This window comes from Ziziphus jujuba, chromosome 1 (genome assembly GCF_031755915.1).
Source record: "Ziziphus jujuba cultivar Dongzao chromosome 1, ASM3175591v1".
Classification (NCBI taxonomy): domain Eukaryota; kingdom Viridiplantae; phylum Streptophyta; class Magnoliopsida; order Rosales; family Rhamnaceae; genus Ziziphus; species Ziziphus jujuba.
This window is the reverse complement of record NC_083379.1, coordinates 34,731,220-34,747,079: the sequence shown is the minus strand read 5'-3', so window position 1 is coordinate 34,747,079 and position 15,860 is coordinate 34,731,220. Positions and strand designations below refer to the sequence as shown.

At 32.4% G+C, this 15,860-nt stretch overlaps 4 protein-coding genes and 1 pseudogene across 13 annotated transcripts; 4 read left to right on the top strand and 1 right to left on the bottom strand.

Moving 5' to 3' along the window:
- The first annotated feature begins 578 nt into the window (after nt 1-578).
- On the top strand, nt 579-2,096 carry LOC132800368 (monodehydroascorbate reductase-like; annotated as a pseudogene).
- A 2,745-nt stretch (nt 2,097-4,841) lies between these two features.
- Nucleotides 4,842-7,022, top strand: LOC107430102 (uncharacterized). The gene is made up of 2 exons (XM_016040898.4): nt 4,842-5,109; nt 6,526-7,022. Exons 1-2 carry the CDS (start codon nt 4,959-4,961, stop codon nt 6,819-6,821), a joined length of 447 nt encoding a protein of 148 aa, XP_015896384.3. The 5' UTR covers nt 4,842-4,958; the 3' UTR covers nt 6,822-7,022.
- A 551-nt stretch (nt 7,023-7,573) lies between these two features.
- LOC107430112 (uncharacterized) lies at nt 7,574-10,051 on the top strand. Of its 2 annotated transcripts, none has more exons than XM_016040909.4 (4): nt 7,574-7,788; nt 8,453-8,523; nt 9,034-9,123; nt 9,827-10,051. In XM_016040909.4, exons 1-4 carry the CDS (start codon nt 7,665-7,667, stop codon nt 9,899-9,901), a joined length of 360 nt encoding a protein of 119 aa, XP_015896395.3. In that variant the 5' UTR covers nt 7,574-7,664; the 3' UTR covers nt 9,902-10,051. The 2 variants fall into 2 exon arrangements, with proteins under 2 accessions (XP_015896395.3, XP_015896402.3); XM_016040916.4 differs by having other exon boundaries at nt 7,581-7,788; nt 9,844-10,051.
- A 610-nt stretch (nt 10,052-10,661) lies between these two features.
- On the top strand, nt 10,662-12,049 carry LOC107430134 (uncharacterized). Its single transcript, XM_016040936.4, has 2 exons — nt 10,662-11,529; nt 11,607-12,049. The coding sequence occupies exons 1-2, from the start codon at nt 11,352-11,354 to the stop codon at nt 11,858-11,860; spliced, it is 432 nt and encodes a 143-aa protein (XP_015896422.1). The 5' UTR covers nt 10,662-11,351; the 3' UTR covers nt 11,861-12,049.
- A 95-nt stretch (nt 12,050-12,144) lies between these two features.
- On the bottom strand, nt 12,145-15,842 carry LOC107430062 (uncharacterized). 9 transcript variants are annotated; one of them, XR_003057608.3, is made up of 8 exons: nt 15,256-15,842; nt 14,700-14,777; nt 14,096-14,130; nt 13,914-13,969; nt 13,241-13,336; nt 13,016-13,086; nt 12,728-12,810; nt 12,145-12,369 (listed from the first exon to the last, which is right to left on the bottom strand). XR_003057608.3 is itself a non-coding variant. In XM_016040858.4 (7 exons), the coding sequence occupies exons 1-6, from the start codon at nt 15,691-15,693 to the stop codon at nt 13,028-13,030; spliced, it is 762 nt and encodes a 253-aa protein (XP_015896344.2). In that variant the 5' UTR covers nt 15,694-15,842; the 3' UTR covers nt 12,457-12,810; nt 13,016-13,027. The 9 variants fall into 9 exon arrangements, 3 of the variants coding, with proteins under 3 accessions (XP_015896344.2, XP_015896353.2, XP_015896337.2); XR_003057609.3 differs by having other exon boundaries at nt 12,145-12,281; XR_001582500.4 differs by having other exon boundaries at nt 12,728-12,780.
- Between the last annotated feature and the right edge of the window lie 18 nt (nt 15,843-15,860).

Genomic DNA, 15,860 nt, shown 5'->3' with positions numbered 1-15,860 from the left:
TATTATAGACAATAGTAAAGGACATAAGCCTATAAATCGATTCGCCATGCTGTTGTAGGCAAATACAGCTTGTGGAAGAGCAGAATCTCACTGTTTATCTTTATCACTAGCTACACTTTGAAGCATATTACCCAATGTTTGATTAACAACTTCAGTTTGGCCATCATTTATTCTTTATGATGTTCTTTAAAAATGACTCAGAAATTTTACATATCTGGCTAAAGAATCTAAATCCTGGAAATCAGTTTCCTGAAAACCAGTTTCCCTCACAAGCTTGACACTTCCCAAACTATGCCCAATATTCCAGTTTCCAACAACATGAGAAGCCATTTTAACTTTCTTTCTTGCATGCCCCAAATTTGTTTTGCTTTGTATTACAAGTAGACATTATTAGTACCAATATTGTATATCTCTCCCTCCAATTTCCAATTCTTTTATGAGGATTATATCCTCAATATTTTGCGAATTAAGGTAACAAACTTGGTCATGCACATATATATCGATTTGGTTTTCTGGAGTGCAGGAACTTCCTTTCAGTGCTTGTTTTCAAAATAATAGTTGAACCATGGATCCTGATTAATACATTTGTGAATTACTACAAAAACACAGAACAAGATATGAAAACTCTCAAATGTATAATAGAACAAGTAAATAGCCTGAAGGGTGATATTGACTTGAGATTTTCTAATGAACATCGTCTGGGGATAAACGAAAGAGACCAAGTCACAAACTGGTCAATCAATGTTAAAAACATAAACAGCGAAGTAAAAAACATTGAGCAAGAGGTTGGAAAAAGGAAAATTCTCTCCCTAGCACATCTTGGAAACTTGTTGATGCAAAGATAATAGAAGCTCAAGAACTTATCCAGAAAGGGAAGTTGTTGACAAAAGTTGTCGGTGAGGAAAAAAGTTTCAAGTACATCATCCTCGGTGGTGGGGTTGCAGCAGGATACGCAGCTAAAGAGTTTACAGAGCAAGGGCTAAAGCCAGGGGAACTAGCAGTTATATCCAAAGAAGCAGTTGTACCTTATGAACGATCCGAACTTAGCAAGTCATATCTATTACCAGATGGATTCGCCACAGGAGTTCCAAGTTTCCATGTCTGTGTTGGAAGTGGAGAGAAGAGACAGCTTCCAGAATGGTATAAAGAAAAAGGGATCGAATTAATGCTCAGAACAGAAATAGTGAAAGCAGATCTTGCTTCAAAGACTCTCACCAGCGAAACTGGAAGAGTCTTTAGGTATCAAACTTTGATCATTGCAACTGGTTCTGCTGCAGTTAAGTTACAAGAAGCTAATAATAATGCCAAAAACATCTTCTACTTGAGAGAAATCAGTGATGCTGATAAACTTGTAGAAGCAATACAACAAAAGAAAGAAGTAGGAAAAAAAGCAGTTGTTATTGGAGGTGGGTACATTGGTTTTGAAGTTGGAGCAGCCTTGAGAATCAATGGCTTTGAAGTTAGCTTGGTCTACAGAGAACCGCGGCTGATGCACCGCCTTTTCACACCGGCCATTGCAACTTTCTACGAGGACTACTACAAAAACAAAGGAGTCAAACTCTTCAAAAATACAGTTGCAATCGGGTTCGAATCATCAGCATCAAATAATGGAGAGGTAAAGAAGGTGAGACTGAACAATGGTCTGGCAATAGAAGTTGACATTGTTGTTGTTGGTGTTGGAGCAAAGCCTCAAATTTCAATATTCAAAGGGCAAATAAAGGAGGAAAAAGACGGTATAAGAACCGACGGTTATTTCAGATCAAGCGTCCCAGGGGTGTATGCAGTGGGAGATGTAGCTACTTTCCCCTTCTGTATCTATTATGTAATACGTCTAACAAATAATAAAATTATTCTGTGTGAAAATGATGAATTATTATTATTATTATTATTTTTTTTTTTTTGCTGTACTATTAATTTAGAATTTGAGTATCCTTTTTTTGTAAGTAACAAGAAATATATAAAGAAAATTTCTTTAGGCTACGTTTGGAACCTGGAATTCGATGAGGATTTAAAAAAAAAAAAAAAAAAAAAATAGATAAAGTCTTACGGATTTTGAAATCGCTTGTTTGAGAGGCCTCTCCATTCGTCCCAACTGAGCGAGCAAGACCTAATCTTGGATTTGAGAGGACCTTCTAAGAAAATTGAAATTCCTCTCTCACTCCCTCTGTCTCGCATCTCTCCTTAATTGTCTTAATCGTGGTTCATCGTAGAAGAGCATTTAGTCATTCCACTTTCGTTTGAGATTTTTTTCCTCCCTTTTTGTTTTTCTAGGTGGGTTTTGTATAAACCCAGAGGAAAACATTTTGTTTTTTTTTTCCTCGTACTTTTTTTTTTTTTTTTTTTTTCTTTTTCATTTTCCTCTCAGTTGTTTTTTATCTTTATTTTTATCTTTTTTTTTTTTTTTTTTTTGGTTCTCCCTTCCAGAGAAAGCTTTCTCGAGATCCAGAGAAAGCCTCTTAAGAAAAGTATCGAATTTATTATTTATTTCTTTGAAAGGAAAAATTCTCAACATTGATTTCTTGGAAGAATATTAAATTACAAGAAAAATGGTCTTATTTATTTATTTATCTGTTTATCGAAACTGGGAGATTCAAATACTTAAAGAAAAAAAAAAAAAAACCCTCAGTTCAGAAAACTATAAGTTTTGCCAAAATAAACCTTTAAAGCTGTAACAGAGTTTATTTTGTCTTAAATTCGATAATAAAGCTCCATGAAATTAAGTTGTACCATGATTGCCATTAGTCTCTACTATTGTCATATATTAATTAAAATTCTATTATAACAATATAATCGGTGTGAAATGTAAATATATGTGTATATATATATATATATATAATAATTATTCAATTATGATATTTTACTTTTGTAAAGTTATGATTCAATATAAAAAAGTTAAATTGAAATAAAAACAACCAAGTTATCCTATTCGATTTGAACTCTATGTTGGTTTTATTATATCTAATAAAATCTTATACATACAATACCATGATACGAATCCATATAATAATTTATATATTTAAATTGATGATATCGTATCGAATTCTTATAAGTATCATCCAATAAAAACCAATAAATTAACAAGTTTTAAAAAATAAAACAGGATAACACATGAAAAATTCATTAGGTCCATTAAAAATTGATAATTTTGTAATTATATAAGTTTTATAATATTAAAATAACTTAATTTGTTGTTAGATATGTATTAATTTATTTTTTTTAGTTTAATTTTTAAAAAATTTAAAAACAAATAAGTCTTTTTGTATTTTTTCTAAAAAGTTATTTGAAAACTAATTCAAATTTAAATTTTAAAACTTATATATATTGTTAATGAGTTAGGAGATCAGTTGACGGATTATACGATAATTTAACAAATAAATTTGGATTTATTTATTTACACACGAAAATTTAACAAATCGTGTTTAGATTAATTAAATTTCATAGGAGCATAACAAAATACAACACAAATACAATTTAACACGATATGCCATCAGGTTTAGATTTTATATCAAGATATCCTTATTGAATCAGAACTATATATATATATATAGAAAGAGAGAGAAAAAAAAAAAAAACAAAAAAGAGAAAGAATAATTATCATATCATAGTTGCCTTGATGTTTTTATTATCAGTTTTTTGATTGTTTTAAGCCTTTAAATTTAAAATTACATTTACGTTTTAAATGAACTTAAACAATCGATGGGTTTACTTTATCCTTTTATAAATTTTGTATATTACTATATTTATATAAATGCCAAATATAATTTTAAATCTACATATTTTTATAATTTACTAAATTCATATAAACATCAAATGCATTTTTAAATCTAACATTTTAAAACAATTTAAAAATTTATAATAAAAATAATAATAAAGGAATACGTCTATATGTACATCAATAATATTAAAATTATAAAAAAATGTTTACCAAAGGATATGTTGCATAATATGACAATTTATCACAATGTTACATTAATGTGGTAGCATGATAAACCACAATGTTGTCACATTAGTATAATTTATCAATAAGATGATATGACAATTTATCAATGTTTGATAAATTACACTAATGCTACATATATTAATACATTCACTAAATTTATTTACAAATTAACATAATAGGTTATCATGTTATTGTTGACATATTTATATAATTTAAATATTATAAATAAATAAACATTTAATAACAAAAAAATAAATCAATTAAATATTATTTCATTATTTGTTATATTATTTGATCAATATTTTGATAATTATAGTATTATTGATTAAATGTTTTATAATAAATTCAATAAATAATGCAAGTGATTTGACACCCGACAGATTAGTCTATAACTAGTCCTTATAGTTTATTTAATTAATTGACACCAAACAAATTAGTCTATAACTAGTCCTTACAAATTAGTCTATAACTAGTCCTTATAATTTATGAGAAGCCTAAAAAATACGATGGCCATATAAACCCTTCCCAAAAAAAAAAAAAAAAAAAAAAAAAACAGAAGAAGTGAAAAATAATAATGGCTTATTTTGGATTCCATTTGAAAAGAAGGAACAAAGACTTAGCTATCATTTCATAACGTAGTTCGCTTTAGTCTTTGATTTTTATTTACATATATATATATATATATATATATATATATATATATATATGTATATTATCAATTTATTTATTTCAAATGTCACTTAGAACTTGTAAAATATATAAACTAATTATAAAGTAAAATGATAATTTATTTATTTTTATTTATTTATTTGTTTGCATTTTTTCAAAATTTATAATTGTGTAAGACTATCACTAACTAATGAATAGTAAATACACACAATTAATAGGAATAAATAAATAAATAAATAAAGGGGACTGATCGTTTCGGTTAAATTCGAGACAGAAATGTTCAGAAAAGAGACTAATCTGTAGCGTAAACCAGCCGCTGTTCAAAGAACTGTATAGGGTATCGGACAAAATGGCAGACACCGCTGGAATTGAAAGATTCCGAAATCTGACGGAGCACAAACTGAAACCCCGTCGTCACGAAAAGTTTAGTGGGGTTCTGAACCACATCGCCAAATTCGTTTTTGATTCTACCTTCATCCATTCTCTCAAATCCCTTGCAGGTTTGTTCCTTGTCTTGCACTTTATATGTTTGTGAAAATGCTTACTTGGATTGGATAATTGTGGAATCAATTCATAATTTGTAATTTGGTTGAAATTTTAAAATCATTTTTCTATAATCTCCTTGATTAATATTTCGATTCAGTTTTAATCTTTTCAGTGCTGCCCCTTTTTTGGAATTTCCTTGTACTTGCTAAAATTGCAAAAATTTGCCGTCTTCACCATGTTAAGATTGCTGGTCATTCAAAATACCAGTGAAAGACAAATAGGATAAACGAAGAGGGTTTAACTCGACGATTGTTTCATGGTTATATTCATGCGAAAATCACAGGATGGTTTGGATTTTATGTGGGTTTTGTTTCTTATCGCTTCCCTTGCTGCTTAGTTCTGTGTAACAGATGAAAATTTGCATTTTCATGTTTTAAAAGGAGCTTCTCAGTTTGAAAGCTAGCATTTTTGCCATACTGTTTTTAACTATAAAGAAAATGAAACATAAAGTTAGGCTACTGTCAAAAATGGTAATGGGAATTGGTTAAAATTGCAATTTAAGGTAACTTCGTCTGACTCCACAAGTTTTAAGCATCTCTCTCCCTTGTTTAGAACATGCACCTCAAAATATTGATAGATTTGGTCAAGATTCATCAACTGCTAATTCCTTGAGCCTATAGTAAAGTAAATGGATGCAGGGCTGATCAGCACAGGTTGAGCTAACGAGAAGAGGATTTATTTTATTTTATTTTATTTTTTGGGTAAACTAATGAGAAGAGGAGTTGGTTCTACATATTATCACTTAGGAGGAGGACCTTTGTTCATAAACAGTTCTAGTGTGTCTTTACTCTGAACGGTAATTAGGTATTATAGCACAAACTTTCCTATCCTGCTGTACGATATTTCAGCAAAGAGTAGGCAGCTTAAGAAAACAGCAGCTTCTGAGGAGTGAGTATCACTCTTATACATGGTTAATATGGGAAGCTAGAATCATTTTTCTTCTACATTTGTTTTAGATATACCATATTCCAACTAAACATCTACCATCTTTTAAGCTCGTAGAAAGAAACTCCGATAGCGAACTACAATTGTTAGTGGAATTTTTTATTTTATTTTATTTTTTTTTTGGGTAAACAATTTTGAGTGGGAACTGATCTGCCAATAAGTAGGCAAGTCACAGTCGGTTTCCTATCAATAAAGGAAAAACTTGTTTATAGGCATTAGTCTCATATTGCAAAATAATGTGTTATCTATCTCTTTGAGGGTATTTTTCACTCTTCCTGGACATTATTACATTCTGTATCCTGCTCAATCTTTTGCTGATTTCTTTCTAATTTATGGCTATCTTACTAACGTTCAAATAATATTTGCATACTCAATTATTTTCCACCCCTTTTTCTATTTCTTTGTTCACCATTTGAGTTTTGCAGGAAAGAAGCAAGTCAAAAAGAATGAGCATCGAGTATCAAAATATGAACCCTTTCCAGTTTCTATGAATGACAAGGGAAAAGTGGAAAATCTCAAGCTAGTGATGGAGAATATGCAGCCAAAGATGGAGAAAATGCAAGAAGATGACGTCAATAATATAAAGCAACAGCATGAGATATCAGCAAAATACAAAGCAGCCGGAACAGGGGCTCTGGAAAAGACATTGGACGAGGGCAATAAAGGATCAGATATCGTGCAAACTCAGAGGAAAAAAGTATTCATTCGTTCCCGTCTATGAGATGGGATGGTGTTTAAAAAACCAGAGGCAGAGCAACCAGATCCTCGGATAGCCACTGTAATTTTGAAAATAATAATATTGTACATGGTGTTACTGGAGTATTTGAAATGAAATAAGTTGGGTTCATGCAATATATGAACTAGAGCGATCTCTGCTGATTTACAAATAAATGGATTTTAAAAAATATTTGTTTGTTTTTTCTTTTCTTTCTCTTTTTTGTTTCTTGGCAATAATCTTATTTTATTTCTTTATCTTTTTGGGGCTGTGCCCCCTGGCATCCCCGATCCCCCCCAGACTCGACCCAGCGTCCAGTGGCCGGGGCTGTGGTGCTCTAACCACTGAACTGCCACGCGAGTCTTTCTTGGCAATAATCTTATTTGATCATTATTTACGTCTATTAATATTGTAATAAATCACACCAATTTTTTTTTTTTTAAATTCAAATTAAATTTATAGAATGTTACCTTATTATTATTATTATTTTTTGGTGAACAAAATATTTTTTAAATGGTTAGAATCGGAAATCATGGGAAAAAAATAAAATGAAAGAGATCTGCTAGAGTTTCTTACTTGGGCCCTTGCTAATTGAAAACGGGCCTAATAGTTCGTCAATCTTTACATATATAGAGGCCCATAAAAAGAATAAGGCCAAATGTCGTTTGGTTTCAACGGTTCATGCGGCAAGTCGTTTTTCCGTACGTCTTGGTGGAAGTAGAAAGCTCATTCCAGAAACCTTTTCCTCTGCATTAGAACTATATAAAGCCCTTCTTTCGTAGTTTTCACTGAAGAAGATCCACCTAAGCACACTTAACACACTCTCTCTCTTTCTCTGAGCACCGAACAATGGCGGCATGTACGTTGGCAGCGCGCCAAGCGGCGAATCTTCTTCGGCTTTCTTCACCTAAATCGGCTTCTACGGCTCAAGCCGCTAGTCTAGTCCATCGGCGTGGCCTCGCCGGCGGCGGAGGTAAATTACCTTCTCTTTATTTATTTATTTATTTTTTTTAATTTTCCATTTCGATTTTCTTCCTTTGTTACTCCATTTGGTTGTTGAAGGAGTGAAAAAGGAAAGAATATAAGAAGAGTAGTTGGCTTGCAGTGTCTGCGCATTCAATGAAAGAATTAGAGAATTTTCTTGTTCTAAAGTTGTTTGTACCCTTTGAATGAACTGGGGTTTTAGAGGAGGTGCAAATATAAATTTAAAAAAAAAAAAAATCTGATTTTTGGATACAAATTCCCACATGAAATTTTTCCAATTGCCGTATCATGAATATCTGGTAAAGCTGAATTTTCTTACCTGGTTGTTGTGAGACATTTGTAAATTTTGCGTGAACCATGAAGTTCTATGAATTTTCCAAAGCTTTCTTTTGCATCAGGAAATTCCCACTTTATGATGTGGGTTTGCTTATAGAAGTTTGATGAGAAGTACAAAGGATGACCTGTATGAGGTTTAGGCAAAGAGAAGGACAACTTGACAGATTCCTATTAAATTGGTAAAGCTTGAATTAGAGGCGCGTGGTCTGCTGAACTTATGATGCATAAAGAAAAGTGGGAACTAATTCGCATAACGAATGTGAAAATATTATTTCCCTTTTTTTGTTAATGGTTTTGTTACTTTAACCTTGTTGCAGATCACCATGGACCTCCAAAGGTGAACTTTTGGCAGGATCCTTTGAACCCATCTAAATGGAAAGAAGAACATGTGAGTTTTGTATTGATTTCTGAGAGATTTTTTTTTCCCCCCTTTAGTATATTACTTTATCTGTATTCTTGAGTCGCCATTCAGATGTTACTTTCCGCGGTTAGATGAATTTCCTGCTTAATTTTGGCCAGACTTCTAATAATTGTTCTATGCTTATTTATGGCATGCTTTTAGATTAAATTATTATCTTTACGAGTATATTATAACATATTCCATCTATGTTTTTCGCACTATTTGGGAAGACTTTTGGGATTATTAAGTGCCCACTCATTTAAGGCTATATGATGATTATGAATATGATTATAGAGATTCCTTATAATGTATCAAGAAATTTTTTGTGGATAAAATGACTTAAGTTCAGTGGTTAAGTAATATTGTTGTTCTAAGTCTTTGTTTCTATCTGTGGTTATAGCTTGGTATGCCTGGTTACTATAATTAATTGAATAAACTAAGCTTTTTTCTTTTTTAAATTGTTATAGCATTCTTCTCTTAGACTTTTTTTATTTGCAGTTTGTAATTGTCTCCTTAACTGGATGGGGCTTACTCTTATATGGGGGCTACAAGTATTTTACTAAAGGCAAGAAGGACAATGAGGAAGAGGTAGCCTCCTATACCTTAGAATTGAGTTTATCTCTTTCACATTTATTTTTTAGCTCACATAGGAACTTTGCATGATTGTTTCTGTCATGTTATAAGTTTATTGATTTGACCAGTTGCTCTTAGCTTGTATGGGAAACTTTAATGAACACTTTTTTTTTTTTTTTTTTTTTTTTCAAAGTACCATAATTGCATGTATTTCCATAGCCTGGTTTGATAGGATTAACAAAAACGATGATAATGAGGATTGCATGTATTTCTTAAAGCGTTCCTTTTTCTTTGTCTGGATTTCAAGTACGTTCCTAGTGTTTTGGGTGTGGTGGGTACATTTCAACTCCATGTTCATTTGAACCAATCAAGGTTGTATCTATTCTATTGTATGATATGGATTGATCTGTTCATCAGATCCTAGTTTGGGACTGACGGGGCTAGAACCTGCAGCTTCCACCTGGCCTTAACGTTGCCTGGAACTATAATTTAGGCAGCTGATCAGTAGCTGAATCTTGCTATGTAAAATTATTATAGAAAGTTTGGAGGATTTTCTCGATTGTTTATGCCATTTTGAGGAGATGTGCATTCGTAGGTATTTTGTATGCTATACGGTGATGCTTATTGTTATCTCTTCTTGACTTGAAGTTCTTGTTGATTGTTGCTTTTCTAGTATAGTTATGCATATTCTAACATAACGATGACCTCACTTTAATAGGCCTTTTCTCCTTGCAGAAAGTCGGAGAACCATCGCACTAATTTTGGGACTGTTTCAAAATCTCTCTGCCAATAAATAAAGTGATTGCTCACATGGCTTGAAAACCATCGTACTTTCTGGAGAATGAGGCTGTTTTTAAATGTTATATACACCTTAGTTTGAGCTAGTCTGGTTGTAAATGACTCCTTGAAATGATAATTTAATGAATGTACCCTTTGTTTTTTATACCAGTGGTTATCGGACTCGAGCATTAGTAAATCTTTTTCTTATAATATAATAATGTCCCATGAACCTTTGAAGGTGGTTTGATTGTCTTAAAAGAGTTTTGAGGAGAAAATTTGAGGTTATAATTGAACTTTCAAGTAAAAAGCTTTGGCATTATTGGTTTAAAGATTGCATACAAAGATTGCACACATTCTTTGTTATATGTAGTTTGTTAACATGCTTGGTTTTTGTTTTATTTTTTTATGTTTTTTATATTGAATGCATTCTTTACTAATTGTTAATGCGGCTGGTTTTTATTGTTTGTTTTTGTTTTTTTTTTTCCACTGAATTATATGTAATTCGTTTATTTTAATTGTTTGTTAGTGATAGTTAATGGTTAGAGTTTTTTAAACATATCAATTAATTACAAATAAAAAATACGAAAAAAAAAAAAAAAAAAAAACCTGTACAATTTCAATTTGTGTTTCATGTGCGATGTATGGTTCTTACCTTTTTTTCTTGCTCTCTTCTCTTTTAAGTTTTTAGTTAGTTAACATACTTAATTATCACTAATGCATGTTAATAACAATTAAAGCAAGTAAAATACACCCAATTTGGGTTAAAAAAAAATAAAAGAAAAGAAAACCAAACACGTTAACAAAAATCACCTCATAAACCTTAGCTTTGCCCATCAACAGAAACTGCCTCAAAAGTGCCAAGAGATTGTCTTTATTATCCATATTCACAAGATTTCAGTTGTCCTGGAAAATATTTCTTTAAGCTTAGATGAGTTACTTAGCTAAATCATTTCATAAATTCTAACTCGCGTGGTTTTATGGTAATTTAAACACCAATGTCAAAATCTTTGACTATGGCGTCTACCCAAAGAGAATAAAGGTTTCTGTGCAGCTCCTAAGCCAGGCCGCAACTGATGAAAATATTTGCACCGAGTGGACCTTTGAACCCGGCTTCTGTTGCTTCTAAGGTCTAACCAACCCACATTGAGACCTTTAATACCTAATTAATCATGACAATCACCACCAAACTCCTCTTATAAATGGTAAATGACCAAATTTCATGACCTAATCTTGCTAGTCAACCCAACAATAGTTCATTGCACTCTCCTTCTGAGTCTAAATGTCATTTTGCCAAATGAAAAAGGAATCAAAGAACAGCCCATTTAGAAGTCTCCCTAGTTGAAATTCAGAATTTTACTTGGTTCTCTTAGACATGGAGGCTAAAATATTTTTCTATATAAACCCATCAGTTTGTTCTCCCAAGCCAAGACCTCATAATTCACTTGGGTTACTATTACTAGACAATGAAGATGGGTCGGAGCCATGGAGCAAAATGGTTCATACTCTTCATGACTGTCTCTTTGTTGGCAGTCTGCCAGGCCAGAACCATTGTTGTCGGAGGGTCTGAAGGTTGGCGTTTTGGCTTTAACTACACTGACTGGGCTATCCAAAACAGTCCCTTTTACATCAATGACAAACTCGGTATGTACCATTAACATGATACTAAAATTTAGTAAATGCTTTTGTGTCTTGTGTCTCACTGTATATTGATTTTGTAGTTTTCAAGTATGATCCTCCAAGCAACTCCAGCTCTGCTTATAGCGTCTACTTGCTGCCATACCTTTGGAGCTTTGTGGATTGCAATTTAAGCGATGCGGATCTGTTGGCGAATGCAACGCAAGGAAGCGGTGAGGGCTTTGAGGTTGTGCTGGACCAGTGGAAGCCTTATTACTTTGCCAGTGACGGTGGCAATAGCTACAACTGCAAAGATGGTCTGATGAAATTCTTTGCAGTGCCATGGCCTCACCAATAGATTTCTTGATGACAGAATTAGATGCCGATGATCTGATCGGCAAAGAAGCTCGTTTTATATTTGACCCTTTAGAATAATACTGAAGGTTATTGTGTGAATGGCAACATAGATTTACTTAATTTCTTTGTTATGGTGTTGTACAAGTTAAAGAGGAAATAAATATCAGCGCATATTTTACTTATTGATTTATATGTTTAGTAATAACTGCAAGCTTTGGTTAAAGACTTAAACAAGCACATTCAATTCCAGAATTTATCAATGAAATATTAACTTCCAAAGACAGATGAGAAAAGAAGCCAGAATGCATGATTGAATAATTTTCAGTGAAGTTTACAATTTGTTATAAAATGATAACCACATATCATTATTTTTCATCAGCCAAATAACACGAGTACTGGAATTTAAAATAAAACTGAAGCACCTGCAATGCCAAAAAGGGCAAAGGCATTTAGGTCGTTATGTCCACCTATTAGTATGAGCTGCAACCCTCACACTCAAACCAAAACCAGCTTCATGCAAAAGGGAGAAAAAGATGAAAACAATTTCAAACTTGGGCAGAATAAGAGTTCAAAACAACATAAAACATATATTTCAAGTAGAGTAAACCAAAGTTTTTTCATAGGCTGAATTAGCAGCAAGATTTATCACTCATGGAACCAAAAGATTCTCAATTACAACTTAAACTAATACAGTAATACCATGTGCTCTCAACAGACTTAATATAAATACAAAATTAACAATAAAAATAAAAAAATGGGAGGGGATAATCAATTAGTGTTAACAAGTAATATACAACATATGACACATTTATTAGTAGTCAAAACTCAGATTACATATGATGTGACTTTGTCACCATTCTTTTCCTACCTCAATGGGTCGTGACATGAGAGTAACTCCGGCTCAAAACGACAATAATATACCTGCTTCAGAGGATTCTTCAGCTCAGACATCTAATGTTAAGGAGAAGAAGAAGATTTAAATACTGATAAAATTATAACACAACCAATTTGAAATCCTCCCAAAATTATTACTTATTAATCCTATCAAGAGTGTTTAACAGAACTCATAAATCTCATTCATCCATATGCTTTTTCCACTAATAAACTATTTTTTTATCATTATATTAAGGATCTTTACAGCATAGCAGGTGGTTACCGCTGTCAGGCTTCAGTCTGCATCTTTTACTTCTGCTTCAACATCAACAACTGACTTAGAAGAATCCTTATCTGTAACAGTGAAATTTCAGGTAACATATTCAATCAGCATCAGTAGTAGACAAGTAGAAAATTTTGGATTCATCAATCCTTAGCAAGTTTTCTATATAAATTTTACACAAATGACTCTGAAAGAGTAAAATAGCATAAGGTTTCCAAGGATAACCTTTTCTGGAACTATAAAAATCATTAAACGCCTGTCCAAATGTAGTAGACTGGTTGGAGAACTTCACAGAGTCCCTTACAAACTTATTATCCACCACTGAAATAATGCAAAATGTAAAGACATGAGAGCAATGCAAACACTCTTTTCATGATGTAGTACAAACTATCAAAATGAAAAAACCTAATCACCCAAAGTTGCCAACCATGACATGCAGGGGAGATCCATATCATGGCCCTTGTCTTCATTGCATAGAGCCTCAAACAAAGCATAGAAATGGATAGTACTTTTATACTAACATTACATGATTTAGACGTGAAGAATTTTTATCAAACAATACCATTTAGGTAATGCACAAGGAATATAGAGATAAACACACATGCATCTAACAGCAAAAATTCACTTTAATGAATTTATTCCTTTAATGTTGCTATAGATTTAGACTTTTCAGAAACCTAATGAGAAAATTATGTAATTAATTATATCCAGATTTTACCATTTTACTTACTTATATGCCTCCGGACTTTTAAGATGACTGTTCAAACCATTGGTTATTAAGTTGAAAAATGAAAGAATCACCACAAGACACGCAATTCTGTAGTCTACTTTTGAAAAGAGTTGTAATAAATTATTGGAACCCAAAAAAGAAAAATAATAATCTAGAATTAACTTTTACCAGAGAAAGGTTGACTGCAGAAAGGGCAAAGCTGCAAATCATCATTTAAGGTAGATCTGCAAAAGGTTGCATTCTAGTCCAAGTGAGGCAAATCAATAATAAAAAACTAATTCCACGGAAAATAAATTCAACTAATATAGGTTTCAAGAAAATAATATTATTGCAGATTCAATTGATCTTACTTGAAAATCTGAAAATCATTTCCACAGTTTGGGCACTGCACATACACCACAAGGTAAACCAATCAAGAAAGGCAGGATAAGATAAAATAAGATAATTAAACTTTTACTGTTTTAAAGTCAGACATAGGAATTGAAATGACACATTCTTTTTCCTTCTTATTATTATTATTTTTTCTTTTTTGAGTACGTTATGTATATTCTTTTTGTATTTAATATTCACATGGACTAATCACATCCAAATTGTTAATTTCATTAATAGAAAAACTTAAACCTTTTGCTAGAACTTAACAATATATGCTAGTATTTAGATCTTCTAAATTCATAAATTCACACAGAACATAAAGGTTACAATTCATATCCCCAATCACTAAACAATATTAGGAGTTACTTTTTCATGTATACAAATTACTTTTCCAGGATACGATGTAAAACTTGTTAAGGAGAGTGTCTGAGAAACATGGTCTATTATATCCTTGAGAAACAGTCCTCAGCTTTAATATTATCAGAAAACAATTTCATGTCATAGACGTAGATTCACTTGTGCAAATCAAATAATAATAAAAAAATTAAAAAATTAAAAAAGGGGAAGAAGAAGATGACTTACACTATCTTGAACTATATCCCGTCCTGCCCACCAGAGAAAAGCACCCAAACCAACTATTGGTACAATTACTGCAAATAGCTGAATGTAAAAACGCATTAGTCACATCAGACACCAAAAAATGTTGTGTGTCAAAGTCATCAAGAATACAACGAAAGTATTGGTCCTACAATCTGAATAATTATATTTGACACTTGAAACCTAAGAAAAACAAAAACTACTACATTAAAGTGTCAAGACTTTTAACATAATAAGGAAGCAAAACAGGATTTATTTGCCAAGCCAAGCATTGAAAAATAATATCATTCTCCACATTTCAACAAAGAACACTAAAGTAGGTCAGAGACTAAAAAACCAGCATATTGACCCAAACAACTATATATTAATAACAAATTGAGTTAAGCTATTGACAATGGATCAGAAGTAGAAGTTCACACAACAGATATTTAAGGTTTTAACCAAAACTACAAAGAAGCAAGCATATCCATATCCAGGAAAATTCCTAAGCTGCACGGGCACACATAGAGACAAGAAGGAAGAGAGTGGGAATAGTACCCACCCAAATGGAAACAATTGCATCCAACAGCCAACCAAGCTGCCCAGTAACTGAAAGATAGGTCAATCCAATAGCGAAAGCTATATTACCCAGAAGCCTAGCAGTGGCACCATTATCACTCCCACCACCACCACCACCACCACCACCACCACTTCCTCCACCGCCATTAAAACCAAAGCCCTGATTAAACCTCACCAAAACCGATCCTTTCTTTCCCTTCCACTTCTCACCCTTCACCAAGATCCCACCTTCTCTGCTAACCGCTCCAGAGAATGACCATCTCTCCCTACAACCCCTCACTCTGAACCGGTTGTGATGAAAAGCACCAACTTTTCTCCTCGGTAGAAGATTCAACTTAATGGATTTCTTGAATATGTCATCATGCAAAGTTCTCAACTGGCAGGCTGAGAAATTAATGGAGATTTGAAGGACTATTGTCATGGCAAAGATGGGAATTTTGTGGACTTTATCTATAACACTGGCTTATAACTGTTTATGGAGGATTTCATTTTCATGGTGGCTTTAACAAAACTGAAAAGATTTTTTGCAGTTCTTTTTTTTTTTTTTTTTTATAAATACAAACTTTATAGTTTCTAAAAGAGAGCTTT